This window comes from Triturus cristatus, chromosome 7 (assembly GCF_964204655.1).
Source record: "Triturus cristatus chromosome 7, aTriCri1.1, whole genome shotgun sequence".
NCBI lineage: Eukaryota > Metazoa > Chordata > Amphibia > Caudata > Salamandridae > Triturus > Triturus cristatus.
The window spans coordinates 1,300,449,857-1,300,477,391 of NC_140590.1; the positions used below are offsets into that span (position 1 = coordinate 1,300,449,857).

At 47.9% G+C, this 27,535-nt stretch overlaps 1 protein-coding gene across 2 annotated transcripts in view; it reads left to right on the forward strand.

Moving 5' to 3' along the window:
• PRODH2 (proline dehydrogenase 2) overlaps positions 1 to 27,535 on the forward strand; it is a 918,268-nt gene that overhangs the window by 328,534 nt on the left and 562,199 nt on the right. For both annotated transcript variants that reach the window (XM_085618909.1, XM_085618908.1), the window contains exons 2-3: positions 3,431 to 3,624; positions 4,526 to 4,646. In XM_085618909.1, coding sequence (XP_085475035.1) covers positions 3,434 to 3,624; positions 4,526 to 4,646 — 312 coding nt within the window. In that variant the 5' untranslated portion in view covers positions 3,431 to 3,433. The remainder of the gene's footprint in view (positions 1 to 3,430; positions 3,625 to 4,525; positions 4,647 to 27,535) is intronic.

The window sequence follows — 27,535 nt, forward strand, 5'->3', positions numbered from 1 at the left end:
TTTGTTCTCCTCGTCATTTCCTCTTTCTATGTGTGCTGCATTCTGCAGGACTTAGAGGAATATGCCTCTCAGGGTTGTTTTTGTGCAGGAAAGTGTCTGTTCCTGCACACAAATAATCCTGCATACAAAGTGCAAGGGTGCCTGCATTGGTGCTAGGCTGCCAAAAGGGCGCCAGCACAGGGAAAAAGGCAGGAATGCGCCATATTGACTTAAATATGGCACATTCCTGCCCGCGCCATATTGACTTAAATATGGCACATTCCTGCCCTTTTTTATTCAGAGAGGGACAAGGAGCCTAGTTTTTGATTTAGGTCCTGCTCAGAAGGCACCAATGGAATATTGAGAACAGGAAGAGCAGTTCCTATGGGTAGCTAGTTAGGGAGGGGGAGGAAGTGGGGAAGCACAGGTCTTTCTTCGTAATGCCCTCACACACCCCAAGGGATGTCATGCTTCATCATTTGGGCATTTGCCCCTCGTCAGGCCGGCGCTGCAATGCCTGACGGGCTCCCGAAACCGGGGCTCTTTGTCGGGGATCTTTTGAAGAAGCCGTATGGGTGCGTGTGGGTGTGAGGGCAGGGTAGTGCACGAGGAGTGAGATGTTTTTAAAAAAGGTATAGGGCCGTCCTACTTATTTAAGTATTTTATTAATGAGGTAGCTCTAGCCTTGGTAAAAAGAGGTGTAGAAGCCCTAATTAGGAGTGATGGTCCGTAAGGGCTAGTCATGTGAGGGTGTGGTCAACATGTTTCGTGCCCCAGCTGCCCCAAAAAGGGTCAATGGCACTTCGTCACTTCACCAAAAATAGAACGTTTAAAGGTGAGTGCACTACCGTTTTAGCACTAGTTGCTTGGAACGGTAGGGGGTGATTAATAAGGAACTGGTACTGAGATGAGGATAGACCTGTGGTAGAAGGGAGAAACAACAAAAAAGGGGGGGGGGGGAAACAAGGTAACAATAACCAGCATTATCAACAATGCACAAAAACGAGCACGCAATACCAATAGGTCAACCCTTCTCGAATCACAGATAAAACCAGAATCAGACCTCATCACATGTGTGACCACTTTCACTTCAGAGTCTAACTTGTTAAAAAGTGTCATCAATAAACACTGGCGAATACTAGACTCGGGTGATCTGTCTCTAAGAAAACCGAGATTTGCATTCAAACGCACAGCCAACATCAAGGATGCCCAAATGATGAAGCATGACATCCCTTGGGGTGTGTGAGGGCATTACGAAGAAAGACCTGTGCTTCCCCACTTCCTCCCCCTCCCTAACTAGCTACCCATAGGAACTGCTCTTCCTGTTCTCAACATTCCTGCCCTTTCCCTGCCACACAGAGCAGCACAGCATGATAAATTGCTGCACTACACTGCACGACAAACTCCTAAATAGGCCCCCCAAGTCTTTTTTAATTTTCTGCAGCAGTCATTCACCTGTGTCGTCCCCTGCAACATTTTCCCACACATGCACAAGTAGATTACCCCTTTTTCATTGTTACTCTGCACTGAGAAAAATTGCTACCAAACCAATGGTCAGCCACTTCCTTAAAACTGCGCAACAGACCCCCACTCATCACTTGCCTGAGCTCCACCTGTTGGTTCTCTGTTGCCACCAAATCTTCACCACAGAAACCAGGATACAACACAACAGTGGGCAGGAGGGTATTTTTGTGTGTGATGGGTGCCACTTTTCTATGTTTCCAGGCCCATGATCACTTTATTTATTAGCCCACATCCCCAGCAATTTGCACTGAAAAATCCTTCCGATTATCTCTCTAATAACCTTCAGCACCACCTCCAAAGCATCTCCCCGACTCACTGTGGCTTTCTGCTATAACCACCCTCCTCAACCTCCTATCGATGATAAAAAAAAATAAGCAGAATGTCCAACTTCTCCAATTGCTGATCATTGCTACCTGCCCTAAGTTGACCAAAGTAATGCAAAGTTAAGCTAAGCGCTACTTTACTCTACTTTGTGTCAAGGGAGCATGCCATGCAACTACTTACATTTGTACACATGGATTTGTGCCAAAACCCTACACCTCCTCGAGGCAGGTGTAACTAGGAGAAATGTTTTTTATTTCTCCTTATTTTTCAACCCTTTGTACGTTTTGATAAATAAGGCACACGCAAAGTGGGGAAAGTCTTAGAGAATGCACTATGGTTCCAGGGTGTGTGTGCTGGCACATTGCAGGCAAAAGCACACCCGCGCAGAGGGAGAAAAAAAAATTGCCAATCAATGGCACATTTTGGGGCATATTTACAAGGAATTGGCGGAGCGCAGCACTGCAGCAAAGTTTGCTGCACCCCGGTCCGCCATTTCCAAAATACAGGGACGTGCCGTATTTACAACAATACGGCGCACCCCTGTGTTTTCCCTAGCACTGGCACTAAAAAAAGCTGCCTAGCACCAACACAGACACCTTTATGCCATAGTGTAAGGGTGTCTGCATTTCGGGAATGATTGTTTATGTGCAGGAAGGTGTTCCTTCCTGCACATAAACAATCAATAATGATGATTTGTTATTTCTACTTGTGCTGCATTCTGCACATACATAGAAATAGCAAAAATGAAGAGAAATAAAGGTATTTCTCATTGTTGCGCCATTCTGATGCGTTAGTTTTTGGCGCTGCCTCATATTTACAGATCCGTGTAAATATGGGGCAGCATCAAAAAGCAATGAGTGTTGCGTAGGAATGCCAACAGCAACACCCATTGCACGACACCTTCACGCAGATTCCTGCCTGAAAGGATACCATATTTCCAAAGCGGTGTTAAGCCACAAAAAGTGGCTGAACTGCACTTTTATAATGTGGTGCAGGGCATTGCGCCACCGGAACGTCGGTAAAAGTGATGTTCCGGTGGCGCAATCCCCTTGCAAACATGCCCCTGTGTCTCTCTTTTTCACATATGGCATCACAGCAACTTTGGTTACTGTGCTGATTTGTGTCATTTATTAGTAAATCCGGGCCCTAATGTTTGCACAATAATACCCTTGTGGCTGACATTATCATTCTCTTGTCTCAAAGCTTGCTGCCAATTTTAGTAGTAATGCCAAGGTTGGTAGAGGAAAGCTACCACAGTTTAGATCAAAGTGATAGGTTTTCTGAAAAATACTTGTGTTTAAGAAGATGATGATCATAATGCCTTTGGGAATAACTTAAAATTGTTTATTGTGGTGTATTCCACAATCTTGTGCCTTGCTCAGCTATTTACTATGAGTCATATGAGAAATTATCTTGGCTCACAGACAGAATACTCCTCCTCTCTAAATGTAAGGAACTGGATGTGAGCAGACTGAATTAATGAAGCCGAGGTTGGCTGTGACCAAAAATTGCAGAGCACAGACTGAGTGGGTGTTGAGCTGTCACCTGGATGACCATTGCCTCAATTCGGAGCTAACATTTCTCTTCTCTGTCTTGGCTGCAGTGTATGTCCTTTGGCCGCAGAGTACTGGGCCGGCGTCTATTTGAAATGGCTGTGCGGACCTCAATTTACCAACAGTTTGTCGCTGGAGAGTCATTGCCAGAGATCCAGGATTGTATGGACAAGCTGAGGGCACTGGGAATCCGGCCCATGCTAGCAGTTCCCATTGAAGAAGACATTGGAGCTGAAAACACTGGGTGAGATTCAGCTACCATCTGCTCTCGAAGTTCTGAGCCAAAGTGACTCCTCCTCATCTTTTTAACCTTCTATAACCTTTGCTCTGTTTACATTCTGTGAGGTTGTTTGAGGTTCCTTGTGTTCTGATTGCACCCCATGGTCTTTGGAATCCCATGATTTCCATGGTGTGTTTCAGGTATTTGGTACTGCCCACCATTGAATAACTTTTCAGGATATCACATCAGGTGTCGGTCCATCATGTTCGAGAGTTTGTATAGATATTAATCTTAGTTGTGTTAAAGGAAGGTTGGACTTGTGTTGAGTTGTCTGGTTTTGGTGATTGGGTATATCGGATTACATTGTTTAGGCATCCACGGAGTTTGCTTTGGAGTTGTCACTGAGGATAGTAGTTTTGGGGCAGGATTGAGGAAGCTCACTTTCTAAAATTTGCAGCTTTCCTGTTCCTGAAATCAAATGGTAATGTGACTCCTCAGAGAGGCATGTATGAGGACTCTCATGTTTATGCTCGGTTGTCTGTGGCACTTGGTTTGGGCGCCTGTTTGTGGTAGTATTTAGGGATTCTGGTTTAATCGTGGGTGTTTCATGAATTTGAGTTAGAGCTTACTTTTGTTTGTTTTGGGTTGTGTATAGTTTATTTTATGTTTGCCTCTGGGCTTTGTTTTGTAGAAGCCGCTCTGCTTTGTTTTAGCACTGGGTTTTGCAGATGCCTCTGGGGTTTGTTTTTGGGGGCCCGTGGTTCAGATGTGTCATTATGTCGTGGTCATAATAGGGGTTTACTGCGGTTTTTTGGGGGGAGTCTCAGTTTTGCCTGCTGCAGTCTGTGGATGGTCTGTTTTGCGGACATTAAGTTGGCATTGGGATCTCTCAGAAAGGAACTCATGTCTTGTTTCTCTTTCACAGGGAGGTGTGGTACACAAAGAACTTGGAGACAATGTTACGATGCGTGGAACTGTCTGCCATCGGGGGGTCACGCTCCATGATGCAACTAAAGATTACTGCTCTGATGAAAGCAGATTTGTGTGTGAGTTCATAATGCACATCGGGAGTCTTTGCATGAGACACAGTCACTGTAGAGTATGTAGTCATTAAAACATAGCAAATAAAATGAGCAGCCAAGATTTATGTTTTTGACATTTAAATGACAATCTATTCACCGTGTATCAACCACAGAAACGTGTTACACAAGTACCATGCTTTTTTATACGGCCATAATACATTCAGGAAATTGTCACCTTAGTGATATCATCACAAGGTCACGATTCATTAGCAAATATAATTTTACTTGCAGAAATGGTCTACACCAATTGATCAACGCAGAAATGGTCTACACCAATTGATCAACGTCCCAAAATGTAAGTTTCCTAATGGTTCAAATTAGGGCACACACATAGCATATGCAATAAGAACTCCTCTTTCTGGTGCACATTCATCATTTCCTTTTCTGCTTACTCAGTCTGACCTAGGATTCAATTAGGTCTAGTGCCAGCATTTGCAGGGTGGAAGCACTTAATCATATGCCATTTCTCAAAATCTGTGAGCTTACCAAGACAAAGTCACATCTTCCCCAACAAAGAATCCTAACCATTAACCATGACCACAGATATTTTTTTCAGTTGTAATTTTAATTTTTGTAGTGTGCAATTCTCGCAGTAGTTTCTTGGAAGTACTGATAAAGCAACACAACTCTACAAGCGTATAGATTGGGTGCAAATGTGAGCTGTCAGGGCCCATTTGTGAATGTGTAAAAGAATTACAAAGGGGGAGTACTCACATTCAAATGCTAGAGCTTCCCCAGTGAAAGTTAAAGGTTCAGATATCGATCCAAATCCTTATTGTATAGTACCACCAAGCCTCCTCTGGCTCTATCCAATATGTCCTGCTGTAGGGCTCTGTTGTACAACAAGCGGTTGAGGTTACCCTCTTCGCAAAGATATGTGATTTCATGGGAATGTTTCACTGCAGGTCTGACTACACGTGGTTTAATAAAATAGTACCTGTACCTGCTTCTTCCACATTTCTTTAATATGGGTTTTGAGACTCTTACTGCAGATAAGACATTTGAAACTTGGATACTCAGCTCATAATCACCACCATTCATCCATATCCTCCCTACTAAGTGCCATAGATACCTGAATTTCCTTTGCAACCAATTGTAATAGATACACTTTAGTGGCATGCTTGACGTCTCAGTATACCAGCCCACCCCTCACTGTCTAAATTCACGCCTAGCTCCCTTTTAGTGGTGACCATGGGTGTAGATTGTCTTAGGGTTAGAGGGCTTTTCTACAAAGCAATCTATGTTTCTTCAAGATTCTGTTAATCCAATGGCAACCTTATTGCAACTGTGTGGGTTAACGCTTGCATAATCTTGGCTAGATATGTCCTTGTTAAAGGGACTAGAGATAAATTGCATGTTATTCCTTGGTTTTCGTGCCAGGAATCAAAACTTCTAATCTTCCCCTTCAAAACAAGACCATGTTCTGTTCAGTCTATCAATTATTCCTATTCCCAACTTGGCATACAATCTAACCACCACTAATTGACTGCTTTCTGCTTACCGAATTACAGTAGCAAATAGCACAAAAGCATAAAATCGCAGCAAGTTTGCTTCCCCCAAAGCATTGCTTTATTACCACCAAAGGTACTGCACTATGCATTGTGGAAAGTCGCTGTTGAAAGTCAGTCGGGGTATTCGGTCTTCTCTTGATTCTGATAAATGGCCCAACACCCCTATGGAGAACTTTCAATATGGCACTAGGAAGTGCTGCCTGCCAGCCAATAATTGATTGGTTCATGTGAGAAGGGGGCTTGGTATATGCTGTACACTAGTTAAAATGGGCACCCTGTACCAATCCACATGACCCTTATGATGATTGAGATTGAAGATAACCTTTATAAAAGCTATCCTAGTGGTAGCTATGGAGAGCAGCCTTCAGGCTTAATCTTGAAGGAATGTAAAGCAGCTTGTTTCACCAGGATATCACCTCCTGAATGACTAAATGAAGGAGAACCACACAGTAGTTATATACAAAGATGTATTTATTAATATAACTCTCTACTATCCTCTACATGAGGTTAGAACACAAAGCACACAATACTGAATCAATAGAACAGTTGTAAGTAGCACAATACACAGTAGGCTCCAGGGGAGACTGAACCATATACTAAAATAGTGGTATCACAATCACGACTTGACTAGACACAGTGGGCCCGATTCACAGAACTAACTTAAGACAAAATCCTAAACTTACTACTTTTGGTATTCACAGAAGTTAGGATTTTGTCTTAAGTTTGTCTTAAGACAAACTTAAGACAGACTTAAGACAGTCTTAAGACAGACTTAAGACAGTCTTAAGACAGACTTAAGACAGTCTTAAGACAGACTTAAGACAGACTTAAGACAGACTTAAGTTAGGATTTTGTCTTAAGTTTGTCTTAAGTCTGTCTTAAGTCTGTCTTAAGTCTGTCTTAAGTCTGGCTTAAGTTTGTCTTAAGTCTGTCTTAAGACTGTCTTAAATCTGTCTTAAGTTTGTCTTAAGACAAACTTAAGACAAAATCCTAACTTCTGTGAATACCAAAAGTAGTAAGTTTAGGATTTTGTCTTAAGTTCGTTCTGTGAATCGGCCCCCAGTGCCTAGAGCACGTAAAATTGCTGGGACCCCAAGGAAGCACCCAAGGTGATGACACAGAAGACCCACGGAGGACGGGTGCAGTGAGGAATCACGACCGCGTGCTCCGTACAACTCTATGGGAAAGTTGCGATTACAAAGTTAAAGTTTAAGGACCCTTCTAGGAGGACTTCGAGCAAACCCTTCAGAACTTAAGAGTTGAAAGAGCCACTCCACCCGTTGATACCATAGTATAGGAGTTACCTAACCCACGGAAGCCGAGTGCATAAGTCTGAAGTGGCGTCAGAAACTCTCGTAGTTCTCTATGGAAGGAAATAAAGAAGTGCTGCTGCCGTGAAGGTGAAAAGGGTCCGGTGGAATCCAAGCCTGGATTCTGGATGGGAGGAGCCTGAAAGCAGAGGGGACAGAGTCTGGGTCACTTCAGAGTGACCAGGGGCTCGGTGGACAAATGCCCACTGATGTCGAGTGCTTCAGGTGCGAAGAAGGGATGCTTGACTCTGCAGCCATGAAGACCAGGAGATGTCGAGGATGACCAGGATCTGGAGGTGAGCTGCCCACGAAGGATGTTGAGTGCTGAGTCGTCAGTGTCTGGCGGGAGCACCAACAAGACTTGGCAACAGCAACCCATGCAGGAAGGACACACAGGTTATGGTGTGGACCAACAAGGTACAGGGGACTCTCAAAGCAATGCAGAGTCAGGGCACATCTGGAGCAATCAGGGAAGCCCAAGAATAATCAAGATGACCTTCCCACAGGCCAAAGGACCAGGAGTCACGAGGGGACCTCGAGCAAGATTGCAAAGCACCAGCCGACGTAGCACACGGTGTGAGGAGGCTGGAGTTCTTTGCTGCAAATAATGCTCAGGGTCAGTACCACACGGGGTCCAATGCACAAGCTCAGGAATCGCCAACAAGCATACGGACTTGCAAATGGACTTTGCACAGGGGTTTGGGTTACGCAGCCCCCACAAGACATACTGGCCTAAAACTTGGTGAGAGGGCAGATCGATCTCAAGGACCTTCAAGAACCCACCACCGGTGTGGCTGAAATCTTTGGAGTTCGCAGGAGCTCAGGCGCAGCTACCGGTCAGTTGCGCTTTAGGTGCCTGCGAAGCAGGGGAGAGACTCCTTCACTCCAAGGAAGATTCTTCTGTTGTCTTAAGTGCCCTCTGGTCCTGCATGGAGCCTGTATCAAGTCACAGCACAAACCAAGCTTCGGATGGAAAGGGTGACGAAGTCGAGCCCAGTCGAGGTCCAGCAAAGTCCAAGTGTCCAGACGGTCCAAGATCAGTGTTTTTTTTTTTGTAGAATCTTGTCCACGTAAAATCCAATGTCCTGACACCAGGTAACCCATTTTATACCGACAGGAAAGGGTTGGACAGATTCAGGGTACCCTCCTAGGGGAGGGGCAGGACAGAGGGGTGGGTACACCCATGTCCTTTGTCCAGTTTCACACCATAGCAGGAGCCAATGGCTCCCAGAACTGGTTTGAGTTGGACTATGCACAGGGGCACTAAATGTGTCCCAAGTGCAGACTTTCAGGCACTCTCAGAGTGCACCCACCCATCCCCAATACACAAAATCCTGTCTGGGAGGTGGTCACAAATCCCTGTGACAGGATGCCTTCCTCTGCTCGAGCTTGGCTCAGCAGCAGGAGGGCAGAAAAGAGTCTCTGGTCGACAGCATCCATTTTGTGCTGTCCGGGTCGAGAAGGCTGGCACCGGTAAGACCAGTGACCCCACGAATCTCGCTTCAGAAGGGTGAAATCATACCTCCCACACCAGTTACTGGAGTGGAGGTATGATTCCAAGTTGTTTGACACCAAACTGGATATGTTTCTATGCAGCTGTTTTCAAGATAGCATTTACCGCGAGGTTATAATGCACCTCTACCTATATGTCCGGCTGAGTCACAGACAACCTGGGAGAATGGTCTCCGAAGTCTGCAGAGAGGCTCAGCTCATGCAGGGGCACCCTCTCACCTAAAAACCAGCACCCTGTCTTCAGTATTGTTAAGGCCTGCTATAGGGGTGACATACGTTTTAAGTGTAGTGCCTATAGATATAGTGAACCTATATCTAATGTAAGTGGAGCAAGCACCATCTTACACAGGCTGCAGTAGCAGACCTAGAGTTCCATTTTGCATGGCCTCTTATGGGTGGCATAATACATGCTTCAGCGCATGGGAGGCCTCTGGGGTACCTTTGCCCTGGGTACATGATGTACCATATAGCAGGGACTGATAAGGGTACCCCAGTATCCAATCTGGAGTGTACTAAAGTACATGTATGTCAATTTAAGGGAGAAAGCAGATAGGCTGTGGTCCTGATTAGCAGGATCCTAGCCAGACTAGTCAAAAACCGTGAGACACCAAGCAAAAAAGTGGGGGTAACCATAAGAAGCAGATCCTACTTTCCTACACAACCCCCACCCCCCAATGAAAGGACATTAAACTAACCTTAACCAGTTGAGTCTTCATGTTCTAAGTGTAAATATCTGAAGAGTCCATCTGCATTGGCAAGGTTACTCCCAGGCCTATGTTCCACTGTATAGTCCATCCCCTGTAGGGAAATGGACCACCTCAAAAGTTTGGGGGTTTCGCCCTTCATCTGTTTAAGCCATAAGAGGGGCTTATGGTCTGTCTGAACATTGAAGTGGGTGCCAAACAAGTATGGCCTCAGCTTCTTCAGAGCCCAAACCACAGCAAAGGTTTCCCTCTCAATAGCTGACCAACGTTTCTCTTTGGGGGTCAGCCTTCTGCTTATGAAAGCAACTGGCTGATCCTGACCCTCTTCATTCAGTTGTGATAACACATCCCCTACCCCCAACTCAGATGCATCAGTTTGAACAATGAATTGTTTGGAATAGTCAGGACTTTGCAGAATGGGAGCAGTGCACATGGCCTGCTTCAGGTCATCAAATGCCTTTTGACAGCTAAGTGTCCACTGAACTCTCTGTGGCATTCTTTTGGAAGTTAAATCATTCAAAGGGGCCACTATGGATCCATATCCTTTGACAAACCTCCTGTAGTACCCAGTCAGGCCCAAGAAAGCTCTGACCTGAGTCTGGGTGGTGGAGCAACCCAGTCCATTATGGTCTGGATTTTGCTCTGCAATGGTTGAACCTGTCCTCCACCTACAAGTAACCTAGGTACACAACTTTACTCTGCCCTATCTGGCACTTAGTGGCCTTGATAGTGAGGCCTGCCTTTTGAAGGGCCTCCAAAACATTTCTCAGGTGTACAAGGTGATCCTCCCAGGTGGAGCGAAAGACAGCAATATCATCAAGACAAGCTGCACTATAGCCTTCCAGGCCTGTGAGAACTTTATTCACCAACCTTTGAAAAGTGGCAGGTGCATTCTTGAAACAAAAGGGCATCACAATAAATTGATAATGCCCACTAGGGGTTGAGAATCCTGTTTTGGGCTTAGCATCCCCGGCTAGTCTGATTTGCCAGTATCCAGCTGTGAGGTCACATTTATTCAGAAACGTGGCTGAGGCCAGAGTATCAATCAGTTCATCTGCCCTAGGAATAGGATTAGCATCAGTCCTAGTGACTGCATTAAGCCCCTTGTAGTCTACACAAAACCTCTTTTCTCTTTTACCACCCTGAGTGTGAGGTTTGGGTACTAGGACTACTGGACTAGCCCAAGGGCCAACTGAGGGTTCAATTACTCCCAATTCCAACATCTTCTGTACCTCTGTCCTGATGCAGTCCCTGACATGGTCAGGTTGTCTGTCAATTTTGTTCTTCACAGGTAAACACTCCCCTGTGCCCACTTCATAGGTACACCAAGTGGTCTAACTGGGAGTCAGTGAGAACATGTGTCTGTACTGATTGAGGACTTTCCAGCAATCAGTCTGTTGCTGTTCAGTAAGGCTGCCTGCCAAGACTACACCATCTACTGAACCATCATCAGGGTTCTGTGAGAGGAGGTCAGGGAGTGTTTCACTCTCTTCCTCCTGTTCCTCATCAGTAGCCATGAGCAAGCCCATGTCAGCCATGTCAACATATGGCTTGAGCCTGTTCACATGGAAAACCCTGTGGGGGCTCATGGGAGTTCCAAGGTCCACCAGGTAGGTAACCTCTCCCTTCTGCTCAAGTATGGCATGTGGTCCACTCCATTTGTCCTGGAGTGCTGCTGGGGCCACTGGCTCCAACACCCATACCTTCTGTCCTAGCTGGTACACAGTCAAAACAGCCTTTTTGTCATGCCAAGCTTTCTGTAATTCTTGGCTAGCCTCAAGGTCTTTGGATACCTTCTTCGTGTACTCAGCAATCCTGGAGCGGAGACCATGTATATAGTCCACTATGTCCTGTTTAGGTGGTTAGAGAGGTAACTCCCATCCCTCCTTCACTAGACACAAGGGATGTCCAAACAGAAGTTGAAAAGGGCTGTAACCAACCCCCTTCCGAGGAACCTCTCTGTGGGCAAATAGAAGGCAGAGCAACAGGACATCCCATCTTTGCCTAAGCTTTTCTGGGAGGCCCATGATCATGCCCTTCAGGATTTTGTTGAACCTTTCAACCAACCCATTGCATTGGGGGTGATAGGGTGTGGTGAATTTGTAATTCACTCCACACTCTTTCCACATAGCAGTTATGTAATTTGACATGAATTTGCACTAAGGGGAACAGTTGCCTTAGGAGCAGTGGTGTTGGTAGGAGGATCATTGGCTCTGGCACAATTGGCATCCCTAGGTCAATGTGTCTTTTCCTTACACAGGTAACACCAAGGCTTCTTTCTGCCTTTCCCATTGTTAGATAGTGAACCACCCTCAGATGCAGTTTTTTGGGGCCCTGAAGAAGACTTCTGGTCTTTACCATTCTTCCCCCCTTATCTGCTGGTTTAGAATCAGACTTCTTTTGGTCACCACCTTGGTTCTGAGTTTTCTACTTCACCCTGGTTCTGACCTATCTATCTGCCTTATTTCCCAGTTCTTGGGGAGAAGTCAGATCAGAGTCAACCAGGTATGGATGCAACAACTGATTTTGGCAATTATTAAGGATCTGCTCCCTCATAATTAAATTGTACAATTCCTTGAAATCATTCACTTTACTGCCAAGTAACCAGCCTTCCAGAGCCTTAGTAGCACAATCTACAAAGTCAACCCAGTCCTGCGTCTGTGCTTTCTGGGTGTCTCTGAACTTAATCCTGTATTGCTCAGTGGTTAAGCCAAACCCATCAATGAGAGCACTCTTCAGAACTGAATAATTAGCAGCATTCTCTTCTCTAACAGTGAGGAGCTTATCTCTACCTTTGTCAGCAAAGGAGACCCACAAGATAGCTGCCAACTGTTCTTGGGGGACCTTCTGTACTTTACAGGCCCTTTCCAAGGCAGTTATCTATTTGTGGATGTCATTCCCACTATGGTAGGGAGGGACTATCTTGCTCAGGTTCCTATGGTCATAAGTATTCTCCTTAACCCTAGGGACACTGTTGCTGCCACCATGGTATTCTAGTCCCAATCTCTTTGTAGCCCTCTGGAGCTCTAGGGATTCCTTGTCTAGGGCCAACTGCTCCTTCTTGAGCCTAAGCCTGATTTTCTCAAGCTCCAGAAGATGGCACTGTCTATCATAAGAGGATTCCCTCTTATTGGATATAAAAGTCCCTACAGAAGGTCCTGAGTGTCGAGATTCTACACAGGGAGATCCGGATCTCCTAGGTAAACTCTGTACTCTTCCTGGTGGTGTAAAGAGAGGTTCACTGGGGCCTTCTCCCCACCTAACGGAATATCTAAGTTGTCCAGGTTGGAATCATCTTGATCCCCCTGGTCAGGGTTTGAGTTCAGGTCAAAGAAGGTTTCACTTCCTGGCCTTTCCTCATTTCATGTCCCACCCATTTTTTTTTAACTCATCAGACCCTGGGGTCTTTCTAAGATCATCCAAGAGTAACAACTTAATGAGACGTTGGGTGTTTTCATTCCTCCCTGTCCTCAACTTCCTACACACACACATGGCTTTCAATTATTGGAATGAGAGGCCATTGTACCGAGTTGGTAGAGAGCCACTGGCTTCTCCTCTAGAAGACATAATAGTGTTATGTGGTGTAGGCACCTGCCTAACCTAGTAGAGACTAAACTCTCTTGAGTTGGAGAAAGTGTGTGCTAGACTCTTGACTTACCCAACTCCAAGTTCAGTAGAACTTACTTATTCAAATCTTGAAGTATTATATGTGCCTAATACTTTTAGTGGTTTTCAGTTAATCATTCAATGAGATTTATCTAGTAAAACAATAGCAAGATTGAGTCCCAACTGCTGCACACCAATGTGAGAAGGTGGCTTGGTATATGCTGTCCTCTAGTTAAAGTGGGCACCCTGTACCAATCCACACGACCCTTATGATGTAAGAGGTCAAAGATAACCTTTATGAAAGCTATCCTAGTGGTAGCTATGAAAAGCAGGCTTAATCTTGAAGGAATGTAAAGCAGCTTGTTTTACCAGGATATCACCTTCTGAATGACTAAATGAAGGAGAACCACACAGTAGTTATATAAAAAATATGTATTTATTAATATAACACTCTCTATTATCCTCTACACATGGTTAGAAAACAAAGCACACAATACTGGATCAATAGAGCAGTTGTAAGTAGCACAATACACAGCGGGCTCCAGGGGGAGACCAAACATATACTAAATGTGAGAAGGTGGCCTGATATATGCTGTCCACTAGTTCTAGTGGGCACCTTGTATCAGTCCAACCAACCCCTTATGGTGATAGGTTAAAGACAACCTTATGTGAAAGCTATCCTAGTGGTAGCTATGGAGAGCAGCTTTCAGGCTAAGTCTTGAAGGAATGTAAAGCAGCTTGTTTTACCAGTCTATAATCTCTTGAATGATCAAATGAAAAGACAACCACACCAGGTATATATTTAAAATATATGTATTTAAGATAATACACACCCCTCTAGTCTCTTTATGAGACTGGAGTTCGAAGTACTTCAGTTACAAGTGTTTAAGCATCAGTAAAAGCACAATTACACGTTTGGGCCCTAGGGGCGTACCAAACCATATATTAAAAAAGTGGTATAAGAACCACAACTGAAATAGGCAGTGTGCCTATTCGCTCTAGAATCGCTGGGACCACAAGGAACCACCCAAGGTAGTGACACAGGGGACCCACGGGAGCCGTATGCAGTGTGGAAACACAACTGTGGGTTCCTGTTACTTTCTATGGGGAATGCCGCGGTTGGAATTTTAAAGATTAGGGACACTTCAAATCGAACTAGTACCAAACCCTTTTAGACTTAGACAGTTCTAGGGCTTGCACCCTCGAGAATACCGGAGTACTCAAGTTACCTCACCCAGGAAAGCCGGGTGCATAGGTGTCTTTTGGTCGCGTCGTCTATTCCAATGGAAGCCTGCAAAGAATTGCTGCTGCAGTGAAGAGGAGAAGTGTCCAAGCCTGGATCTAGGATGTAAGAAACCTGAAAGCAGAGGGGACAGAGTCTGAGTCACTTGCCAGTGACCAAGGGCAGGATGGACCAATGCCCACAGATGTCGGGTGCTTCAGGTGAGTTGACGGGTGTCTTGACTCTTCAGCCACGAGGTCCAGGAGGCGTCGACGAAGTCCACGAGACGGATTCAAGCTGTCCCACGAAGTGTGTCGAGTGCTGCGGTGTCGGCGACCAGGAAGGACCCAACAAGCCTTGGCAATGGCAATTCTCAGGAAATCAGAGAAAGGACTGCGGTGCAGACCAGCATGGTCTGATGGACTCACCCAGTGAGGGTAAGTAAGAGCAAGACTGGAGCAACCAGAAAAGCCCAAACAAAAGTGGAGTTGCCTTCATGGGGACCTGCTAGCCAACGGGCTAGTGATCGCAAAGGAGCCTCGAGCGGTCGCACTTGGAGCTGGCCCACGGGTCACTCGTGGAGTGGAGGCCAACAATCTTCGGTGCAGGAGGTGCTCAAGACTGGGGCTACTCGGAGCCAAAAGCACAACTTTGAGGATGACCAGGAAGGTGTTGCTGCTGCAAAAGTCCACAGTGTCCAGGGGTCACGGTTCCACGTTACCCACGATAGCCACGGGCCTCAGCTTTGCTGTGGACTCAGGGTAGCCTTGAGGAAGTCTGGAAATCCACCTCTGGTGATGCAGAGACTTCGGTGTCCAGAGGGAGCTTCAGTAATGCAGACCGGTCAGTTGCTTCTTTGGTGCCTGCCAAGCAGGGGAGTCACTCCTTGACCCCAAGGGAGATTTCTTCTGTCTTCTAGTCGAGATAGAAAGTCGAAGGTTCAGGATATATGTTTCAGAGGTTCGTCCAGGGTAATCCAAAGTCCTAGGTACTGGGTTCCTATACTTATACTAAGTTTAGGGGATGGACTAACTCTAAGGCGCCACCTATTGGTGGGCCTGGGGTGGGGGTGGTTACACCCCTTCCCCTTTATCCAGTTTCACGCCAGAGCAGGGGCTGAGTGTCCCTGCAACCGGTTTGAACTGGGCTATGCACAGGGACACCTTGTGTGTCCCCAGTGCAGGACTTCAAAGCACCAGAGAGTGCTCCCACCCAGCCCCAATACACATCAGCCTGTCTGGACAGGAAACCAATTGTCCAGGCCTCCCTTGCTGGAGTTTCGGTCAGCAGCAGGAGGCCAGACCCGTGTCTGTGGCAGAAGCATCCATTTTATGATGCCAGGGCTCAGGAAAGTCCTACCGGGTTTAGCCAGTGTGAACATGTCTCTCCCTCTAGAAGGGTGGAATGCTACCCCCGCCACCAGAACTGGCGGGGGGTAGTATTCCAAAGCGTTTGACACCAGACACGACATGTTTTGATGCAGCCATTCCAAAGTTAGCATTTACCGCACAGGCATAAGGAAGTATTTCTGAATGCTGCAGAGGGGCTCAGCTCATGCTTGGGCACCCTTTCACATAAGACCAAGCACTCTGCCTTCAGGATTGTGAAGGCCTGCCATAGGAGTGGCTTATAGGTTTATATGTGTCTGTATAAGGTAGTGATATAGGTAGCCTATACCACAGTAAGGGGTGCAAGCACACTCTTACCCAGGTTGCAGTAGCAGACCTGTGGTGTCATTTTGGAGTGCTTCCCAGGGGTGGCATAATACCTGCTGCAGCCCCTAGTAGGCCTCTGAGGTACCTATGCCCTAGGTATATAGTATACCATATACTAGGGCTTATAAGGCACTCCAGAATCCAATTAGATATGTACCTAATGTACATGGAAACCATTTTACAGAGGAAGCAGCTAGGCTGTGGTCCTGATTAGCAGGGCCACAGCCAGACTAAGGTCGAAAAACAGTGAAACACCAGCAAAAAGTGGGGGTACCCATGTGAAGCAGATCCTACTCTCCTACACTAAAATAGTGGTATAAGAATCACAACTTGACTAGACACAGTGCCTAGAGCAGGTAGAATCGCTGGGATCCCAAGGAACCACCCAAGGTGATGACACAGGAGACCCACGGAGGACGGGTGCAGTGAGGAAACACGACTACGTGCTCCGTACAACTCTATGGGAAAGTCGCAGTTACAAAGTTAAAGTTTAAGGACCCTTCTAGGAGGACTTCGAGCAAACCCTTTGGAACTTAAGAGTTTAAAGAGCCACCCCACCCGTGGATACTGTAGTATCGGAGTTACCTAACCCAGGGAAGCCGGGTGCGTAGGTCTGAAGTGGCATCGGAAACTCTCGTTGTTCACTAAGGAAGTGAAGAAGTGCTGCTGCAGTGAAGGTGAAAAGGGTCCGGGGGAATCCAAGCCTGAATTCTGGATGAGAGGAACCTGAAAGCAGAGGGGACAGAGTCTGGGTCACATCAGGGGCTCGGTGGACGAATGCCCACCGATGTTGAGTGCGTCAGGTGCGAAGAAGGGATGCTTGACTCTGCAGCCACAAGGACCTGGAGATGTTGAGGATGACCAGGAGCTGGAGTTGAGCTGACCCACAAAGGATATCGAGTGCTGAGGGGTCAGTGTTCGGCGGGAGAACCAACAAGCCTTGGTAACAGCAACCCACACAGGAAAACAGGTTACGGTGTGGACCAGCAAGGTCCAGGGGACTACCCAAGCAATGGAGAGTCAGGGCATGTCTGGAGCACCAAGGAAAGCCCAAGAATAATCAAGATGACCCTCAGGGGGACCCACAGGCCAAAGGACCATGAGTCGCAAGGGGACCTCGAGCAAGATTGCAAAGCACCAGCTCACGGAGCACACTGTACAAGGAGGCTGGAGTTCTTTGGTGCAAATACTGCTCAGGATCTGGAAAACACAGGGTCCAATGCACAAGCTCAGGAATTGCCAACAAGCATATGCACTTGCAAATGGACGCGGTGCTCAGGGGTTCGGATTACGCAGCCCCCACAAGGAATACTCGCTTCTAACAAGGTGAGAGGGCAGATCAACTTCAGGGAACTTCAGGAACCCACCTCCTGTGTGGCTTAAATCTTCAGAGTCCGCAGGAGCTCAGGAACAGCTACTGGTCAGTTGCACTTTAGTTGCCTGTGATGCAGGGGAGTGACTCCTTCACTACAAGGGAGATTCTTCTGTTGTCTTAAGTGCCCCACAGGAGCCTCTATGGAGTTACGGCACAAACTAAGCTTCGGATGGAAAGGGGGACGAAGTAGAGGTCCAACGAAGTCCAGAGTGTCCAGACTGTCAAAGGTCAGTAGTTTCTTCTTTGTAGAATCTTGTCCATGTAAAATCCAATGTCCTGTAGCCAGATAACCCATTTTATACCCACGGGAGAGAGTTGAACAGATTCAGGGGACCCTCCTAGGGGAGGGGCAGGACAGAGGGGTGGCTACACCCATGTCCTTTCTCCAGTTTCGCGCCAGAGCAGGAGCCAATGCCTCCCAGAACTGGTTTTAGCTGGACTATGCACAGGGACACCAAATGTGGCCCAAGTGCAGACTTTCAGGCACTCTCAGGGTGCACCCACCCAGCCCCAATACGCTAAATCCTGTCTGGTACAGGATGCCTATTGTGCTTCCTTCCTCTGCTCGAGCTTGGCTCAGCAGCAGGAGGGCAGAAAAGTGTCTCTGGTCGGCAGCATCCATTTTGTGCTGTCCGGGTCGAGAAGGCTGGCACCAGTAAGACCAGTGACCCCACGAAGCTCGCTTCAGAAGGGTGGAATCATACTTCCCACACCAGTTACTGGTGTGGTATGATTCCAAGGTGTTTGACACCAAACTCGATATGTTTCTATGCACCTATTTTCGAGATAGCATTTACCGCAAGGTTATAATGCACCTCTACCTATATGTCCGGCTGAGTCACAGACAACCCGGGAGAATGGTCTCCGAAGGCTGCAGAGATGCTCGGCTCATGCAGGGGCACCCTCTCACCAAAAAACCCAGCATCCTGCTTTCAGGATAGTTAAGGCCTGCTATAGGGATGACTTATAAGTTTTAAGTGTAGTGACCTATAGATATAGTGAACCTATATCTACTGTAAGTGTTGCAAGCACCAGCTTACAGAGGTTGCAGTAGCAGACCTGTAGTTCCATTTTGCATGGTCTCTCATGGGTGGCATAATACATGCTGTAGCCCATTGGAGGCCTCTGGGGTACCTATGCCCCGGGTACATGGTATACCATATACTAGGGACTGATAAGGGTACCCCAGTATCCAATCAGGAGTGTACTAAAGTACATGTATGTCAATTTAATGGAGAAAGCAGATAGGCTAGGGTCCTGATTAGCAGGATCCCAGCCAGACTAGTCAAAAACAGAGAGACACCAAGCAAAAAAGCGGGGGTAACCATAAGAACCAGATCCTACTTTCCTACAGTTCATATCTACTGCCTTTATTTTGATCAGGTATTGGTATTGAATCAATGCAATTAACAGGCATGATCCCTGTTTACAACACGTAATAACGGAAGTAGAAGAGCTGAATACCATCACAAGTGCTTTTTCAGAGAGAAATTTAAATATGGCTTTGAGGCTTTCATGATTCCACCTTCTCCATCCCTGAGATATACTGCCATTCCAATATTCCCATTTCATATTTTCCCTACTCAAAAGAAAGAGACTCCTATATAATAGATGGTCTTCATACAAGCAGCCGTAATTTATTTGCTGATCTCCACTTGTACTGCCTGTCTGTTACCCTCAGTGATTTTTTAGACCAATATTAAGTAGGGAAAATCATATCAGTCTCAAATGGTGTTAAAATAATCTCACAATGTTTCTCTGGAAACATGTTTATGATTTTTTTCCACATATCTTTATTGGCATTTTACAAAACACATTTCAATATGTTCTTAGCACTTTACAATATTAGGTTAAACCAGTTTTGGCTCTGTTACAAGTATATGGAGCTACCCCTCGTGCACCACCAACAAATATGTAGAGGAGAAACTCTACATTTCCCCGAACCACTAGCGGCCTGTATATGGTGTCTAAATAAATATCCAGTACAAAATGGGTCTGAATATTCCCACTGATCACTATTCATGTCTGTCTGTCTTATGTAATCGGATGCCTTATTTTCTCTCGTTTATATCACTTGTATATGAATTACATCTGTGAGATTTTTTAGTGTACCAGGATACTGTGTAAGGCCATCCACCAATTTGCTGTGCTCCATAGTTGCCTGTAATGGGAACTATTGTAGTGACCCTTCAAAACATTAAACATGTGACAACAACTATACCCAATTGTCTTCGGGTGAGTCTTCATCACTCCGTAGTAGGGGCTCGTGCAGGGATGTTGTGCTCCCACAACCATCTTCCACCACAGGATGAGAGGGATGGCCAGGGCAGGGGGGCCTGAGTGGGGAGTGTAAGCGAGGTATTCTATCCCATTACGGTACACCACTCATGTCTTTTGGATGTGGGCTCCAGAACAGGGATGAATGTGGTGCAAACCATGTATGTTCAAGCGCGGAGACAAGGGATTGCAACTCAGAATATCCACAAGCGTATTGTCCCCGTGCTCGCCGTGTGCAGTAAATGGTTACCCCCCCAATCCCATCCCCCTCATCATCAATGGCACTCTGTCTCTTCAGTTGGTCTTTCCCAGTTCCCAAGTATCTCCAACCACAACTCTGCAATGGGGCGTCTACGCACTCCCTTGATATCCTCTCAAAGGAGGACTCTCTCCTCTGCCCTGGCCCAAGCCTCCAACTGTGGGCCCATTTCCGATTTGCATACTAGCGCTATGTGTCTTTTTGCCAGAGCAAGGGCCAAATCCAAACATCTGGAGGCTACTTTGTCCCTCGATGTGGGCCTCAGGAAGAGTCCCATTAGGCCTACACCTAAAGAAAATAGAAACTGAATGGCCCAGTGTACAGCAGCCTGGAACAGCTCCAAGTCATATGTTCAAAGTCTGCATCCAATTCTGCACATCTAGGGCACGGTCGTGGTCCTCCCCCGTATTTGGCCTGTAGTCTGTGATGTGTAAAATGGGTCATATGTAAAAAATTGAATTGGGAAAATTTCAGCTGCATATTCCTAGATATCCTCTTGCGATATACCAGAACCCTCGTCCACTCGCGATCTGGCAGGTCATCCCCCAACAAAGCTCCCTATCTGGCCCTCAGTGCCATAAGGGGCCTTATGGCCATTTCCAACATCACTCTATAGAGCCACTTCAGTAGGTGTCGTGCATCACCTATGGTTGATGCAAAAACAACAGTTGATGGACAGAATGCAGAACAATGTCATACATTCACCTCAGTACAGAGATCTGGGCATAAATCCATTGTTTATTTGCTCACCATGCCATTCCAGTTTGAACCCAGCCATATGCAAATCAGTCTAGACCCTGTGCCTCATGGGAACAGTCCAGCCCGAACTGCCAAGCCAGTTCCTCCCTGGACTGGAAACAAGCATCCTAGGACCGGTTTCGGGGTTTCACCCCTCTTCAGCCAGGATAGCTTGATTCCAGTGGCATGGAGAGCACGGGACCCACGTCTGGGCATACCCGTCCCACTCGGGGTGACAAATGCAAAAACAACAGTTGAGGGACAGAATGCAGAACAATGTCATAAATTCACCCCAGTACAGAGATCTGGGCCTAAATCCATCGGTTTTTTTATTTGACAAATGCAAAAACAACAGTTGATGAACAGAATGCAGAACAATGTCATACATTCACCCCAGTGCAGAGATCTGGGCCTAAATCCATCGTTTATTTGCTTCTTCACCCATGGTTGAAGCACCATATGGGTTTTGGGTTACTCTCTCTACCTGGACCATAGGTCACTGAAAGATCTCATTAGAGCCTCATAGGTCAAGAATTGGCCTGAGGAAAACTCCTAGTGCACCAGTAAATCTTCTAGTGGAGTTAATGTTCCCAACTGAAAACCATCGGTCACTGTAAGTAGTCCAGCATCTGACTACGCCGTCAGCAAATGGACTCTATAAAATGTGGTCAGGTCTCCATGTGGGAACCCCACCAATGGTAACGCCGGGTACATAGCAGACATTGTTTCCTGTCAAGAATTCCTGTCATGCGAGGGGAAGAAAACGGTAACCAGCGAACACGGACTACATCTCCCAGGATGCTTAGCGGTTGAGAGCTTAGCGGTTTTATGTAAACAGGAGAGCTGTTACATAACTCAAGGAAAACACGCCCTTATGTAAACAGGAGAGCTGTTACATAACTCAAGGAAAACACGCCCTTATGTAAACAGGAGAGCTGTTACATAACTCAAGGAAAACACACCCTTATGTAAACAGGAGAGCTGTTACATAACTCAAGGAAAACACGCCCTATAAAGGGAGGAACCGGGAGGTACAACGCTGTCGGATATTGTGTTTACACCGACGTACCTGCTTCGTGAAGAGCAGTGTTCCGGAGTGGTGCTCCAGTAAGGCAAGAACGGAGGTAGGTCGAGTCGTTACTCCCTGGGCCGTGTCTTGCCCCATCGTCACCTGTGAAGGACCCGGAAGCTCTACCGGTCAACCATTGAGCTTCGCTTTTTGACTCGGCTGAGTCAAAGCGCAGTGGCGCTTTTGCTGGTTGGAGTCGTAACTCCCAGCCCGACCAGAGATACAGGGACTGCCAGCTGTAACGCACACCAGGAGGTGTTTGCCGCGTTACAGACTCGGAAGTCCACAGGATCGATCGAGCGGCTGCTCTCGGTTCAGTCTTCTTGCTTTGGATTGGGGTATCGGTGACGCATCACCAGGAGGTGACTCCGCGTCCCGGTGCAGTCTGAGGAAGAGGTTGAGCGGCTGCTCCCTTCAGGTAGAGACCCCGGCTGGGTGTTTCCCTGACTCCTCGATTTCCCCCAACACTCTTCGTGCCCCTCACAGCCTACCGATTGGCATTGTCGGCCATTTCATTTCTGCCCTCTGTTGGCATACGCCGGGATCGGCGTATATGCAGAGGACGGTTAGGACCATCCGTGCGGTGGGCTGGTAACGTACTTAGCCTGGAGGATTCCAGTGACTATAACTTTTGCTTATTCTTTGTATTATTTTTGCCTTCATTAAAATAACTAACCCTTCACAAGTGGTTGCGTCCTCATTATCGTGTCTGTTAAACGATCCTGAGACGTTCAGGGCGTTACAAAATATCCGACCATAATAACACTAACTGTCTCCCGGTCGATAACAGACATGGCAACACTTGACGATGTGCTGGCTGCTTTAGCGACCGTGCAAGCTGAAGTGGCTGCCTCTAGGCAAGAAACAGCCGATGTAAAAGCCAGACTGGATGCTATCCAATTGGACCCGCTCTCGCCCAGCACCTCCCTCACGAACCAGACCCCTGCTGTAGTAGTGGAAATGCCGGTAGCCATCCCCTTGGCAACACCAGAGAGGTACAGTGGGGATCCTAACACAGTGCAGGTATTCCTCACACAAGTGGCGCTACATTTATCGTGCAAACCAAAGGCGTTCCCCACGAGTCAGGCTCGTGTGGCTTTCCTTATTTCCTATTTGGCTGGAAACGCGGCACAATGGGCCGTACCTCTGGTGAGCAGGGACGACCCCATCTTATGTGATTGGGGTGCTTTTCGCGAGGAATTCCTGAAGGTATTCGACAGAAGGGCTGACTTGTACACGGCGGACCGTGAAATGCTTGAGTTGAGACAGGGATCCAACGACCTGGTGCAGTATCTCAACGCTTTCCGACGGCTGGTTGCGGAAACCAAGTGGCCTGTTGCTAAACAGACGGCGCTCTTCCATCAAGGGCTGTGCGATGAGCTCAAGGACGCCGTGGCTCATATTGACCCTCAACCCAAGACATGTGAGGGCCTTATCAACCTGGTATTACGGCTGGAACATAGGCTAAGTGAAAGAAAGGGGGATCATGGGAGAAAAGGAAAATCCCTTCCATCCTATGTGACGGTGGGAAGTCCTGAAACTTCCACCGCATCCAAGGGAGAACCCATGGACATCGGCGCAATACGAGCGAGCCTCACAGCCACGGAGAAAGAGTCACGCCGTAAACAAGGATTGTGCCTATATTGTGGCAAAAAAGGCCACTACGTACGTGAATGCCCTGCCAAACCGAAGACGTCACGTTATCGGGCCAACCGGTCGGTAACAGCCGTGGTGGACATACCGGCGGAAAACTAGAGGACTCCCAGACCAAAGAAGGGGCATCTCGGAGTCACTCATCCATCCCTTCACTTTCCAACTCGGTCACTAAGGGACACCGACACCTGTTTCTCACGGTGCACGTGGGAGTGCATGACCAGTGGATACCCGTTGTGGCCATGGTGGATTCAGGGGCCACTGGCATGTTTATGGACCACAACGAGGCATGCAGGCTAGGGCTAGTGCTTCTTCCCAAAGCTGTACCCGAAGACGTCTATACTGTAGACGGAAGGCGATTGGTGACGGGGCCCATCGGGCAGCACACGGGGGTCCTTCCGATGAGATATGGGAGGAACCATTTGGAACAAATCGATTTTAACATCATCCGAGCGCCCCAATATGGCGTCATATTGGGATTGCCGTGGCTACAGAAACACAACCCCTCTGTGGATTGGCCAACACATCGCGTCGAAATGACGTCACCGTATTGCATCCTGCATTGTGGAAAAAGAACGGAATCCCTTGACGCAGATGAGAGCGGGAGTCAGACGGTGGCTACAGCGGCAGAAAAAGATGTGGCTCTCCCCCAGGCTTATCACAGTTTTGAGGATGTATTTGATGAGGTGAAGGCGGAAGTGCTACCACCACATAGACAGTTTGACTGCCAGATCGACCTGGTGCCAGGGGCCAGCGTTCCCAGCGGCAGGCTGTATGCCCTGACGGAGCCTGAAAACGTGCATCTCCGGGGGTACCTGGATAAACTCCTCAAGCTAGGATTCATCCGCCCGTCCAAGTCTCCGGCCGCCTCGCCACTCTTCTTCATCCCGAAAGCTAATGGGGAGCTGAGAGCCTGTGTGGACTTTAGGGCATTGAATGCGATAACCATAAAAAATCGGTACCCCTTGCCTCTCATCAGTGTACTTCTGGAACAGGTCAAGAAAGCTCGTATCTACACCAAGTTGGATTTGAAAGGGGCATACCATCTGGTGCGCATGAGGGACGGAGACGAGTGGAAGACCGCCTTCAAGACCAGGTTCGGCCTTTTTGAGTACCTCGTCATGCCGTTCGGTCTGTGCAACGCCCCGGCAGCCTTTCAGTACTTTTTGAATGAGGTATTCAGAGAGGAGTTGGATATCTACGTGGTCGTATATATCGACGACATCCTCATCTACTCGTCCAGTGGGGAGGAGCACGTACACCACGTCAAAGCTGTGCTCCAAAAGCTGAGGGAAAACATGCTGTTTTGTAAACTCAGCAAGTGTGACTTCCACGTCACGTCCGTGGAATTCCTCGGAGTGATGCTGAGTCCAGAGGGGCAGGAGATGGCAGAACGAAAGATCAAGGCGGTGAAAGAATGGCCGGTGCCCCAAAGCGTGAAGGACGTCCAAAGTTTCATTGGCTTCGCCAACTTTTACAGGCGGTTTATAGATGGATTTTCAGGAGTGGTGGCCCCAATCACACAGCTACTGAGGAAGTCCAAGGAGTTTGTCTGGTCCCCTGAAGCGAACACAGCCTTTGAGGCCCTGAAAAGCGCCTTTGGTAAGGCGCCGGTGTTGGCTCACCCCGATCCGGATCTCCCCTACGTGGTGGAAGCGGACGCTTCGGATGTGGCGCTGGGGGCTATCTTGTCCCAACGCAACCACGACACAGGGGTGCTTCATCCCGTTGCGTACATGTCCCGCAAACTCAATGACGCCGAACGCAACTACCATATTGCGGAGAAGGAGCTTCTCGCAATCAAGGACGCCTTCACCGAATGGAGGCATTGGTTGATGGGGGCAAGACATGTGGTATCGGTGTACACGGACCATCGGAATCTACAGTTCATGACGGCCACAAGACACCTTTCTCCCAGGCAGCTGCGGTGGATGATCTTCTTTGCGGGGTTCAACTTCCGCATCACATATCGGCCGGGGACGGAAAACCGGAAGGCGGACGCCCTGTCCCGTCAAACTGCAGTTAAGGAACCATTGCCTGCGACCGAGCGTTCCATCATTTCTCCGAGGATGGTATTGGGGGTTATCCAACCGGATACTTTCCTGAGGGGAATAAAGAGAGGGATCAGGTCGTTCGCATGGCGGAGGTGGCTCCTCAGTCACAGGGAATGGCAGCTGAAGGACGGGATACCCCTGAAGGGCAGGTGCCTACTGATACCCACGCCTAGGCTAAGGAAACAAGCATTCATCTGGTGCCATGACTCTCCATGCGCAGGTCATTTGGGCTTTGAAAAGACGGTGGCTAGCATGGGACGGCATTTCTGGTGGCCAACCATGAGAGTGGATGTCAGGAGGGGGGGGACAGGAGTGTCCTACGTGTGCTACCATGAAGGCCGACCATGGCCGAACCCAAGGGCTCTTACATCCACTTCCGACCCCAGATAGACCATGGGATAGCATATCACTGGACTTCGTGGTGGGCCTACCGGTAGACCAGGGGATGACGGCAATACTGGTGGTGGTGGATTACTTGACGAAAATGGGGCACTTCATCCCCTGCAAGAGAGTCCCTACGGCCGGGGAATTGGCGTCACTACTTCTAAAGAATGTGGTACGACTGCATGGATTACCTGGGGTGATCGTGTCGGACCGGGGGTCGCAGTTTACTGCGCAATTCTGGAAGACTTGGTGCACTGCGCTGCATGTTAAGACCGCCCTGTCCACCAGCTACCACCCTCAAACGGACGGCCAAACCGAGCGCCTGAACCAAACGCTCAAACAGTATCTGCAATGTTTTGTGGACCAGGGCAGGGAAGAATGGGTCGACTTGCTATGGGTTGCAGAGATAGCCTATAACAACGCCACTCACAGCTCCACACAGTCATCTCCGTTCTATAGCAACTATGGCCAACATCCCAGGTTCTTGCCGTTTCTACATCTGTTCAGAGAGGACAGGATTCCCGCCACAGCGGACAGGGTGGCACACATAAAAGACACGTTGATGCGCTCAAGGGCTGTCCTAATAGAGGCCAAGAGAAGATACAAGGCTGCGGCAGACAGGAAGAGAAGGCCCGGGCCACTGTACCGCACTGGAGACTACGTCTGGATATCCACAAGAAACATGAGGTTTCGAAAGAACAGTGTGTTCCATCCCAAGTACATGGGCCCCTATCGAATTACCAAGTGTATGGGTCCCGTGAACGTGAAGGTGTGCTTGCCCCAGTCATTGCGGATACACCCTGTCTTTCATGTATCATTGCTCAAACCTGCACCCTCCAAGCCGTCTGGGACACCTAGGCCGGTATGTGTGGAGTCGGAGGTGGAGTATGAAGTGTCGGGCATACGGGCGTCCACATGGCGCAGGGGGAAGCTGTGGTACCTGGTTGCGTGGAAAGGCTATGGCCCGGAGGAGCACTCATGGGAACCGGCTGAAGGGGTTCATGCTCCGTGCTTGGTCTCCTTGTTCCATCGGCGTTTTCCTGCCAGCGCTGGACCCGTGGGGAGCCGCTGAGAGGGAGGATGTACTGTCAAGAATTCCTGTCATGCGAGGGGAAGAAAACGGTAACCAGCGAACACGGACTACATCTCCCAGGATGCTTAGCGGTTGAGAGTTTATATAAACAGGAGAGCTGTTACATAACTCAAGGAAAACACGCCCTTATGTAAACAGGAGAGCTGTTACATAACTCAAGGAAAACACGCCCTTATGTAAACAGGAGAGCTGTTACATAACTCAAGGAAAACACGCCCTTATGTAAACAGGAGAGCTGTTACATAACTCAAGGAAAACACGCCCTATAAAGGGAGGAACCGGGAGGTACAACGCTGTCGGATATTGTGTTTACACCGACGTACCTGCTTCGTGAAGAGCAGTGTTCCGGAGTGGTGCTCCAGTAAGGCAAG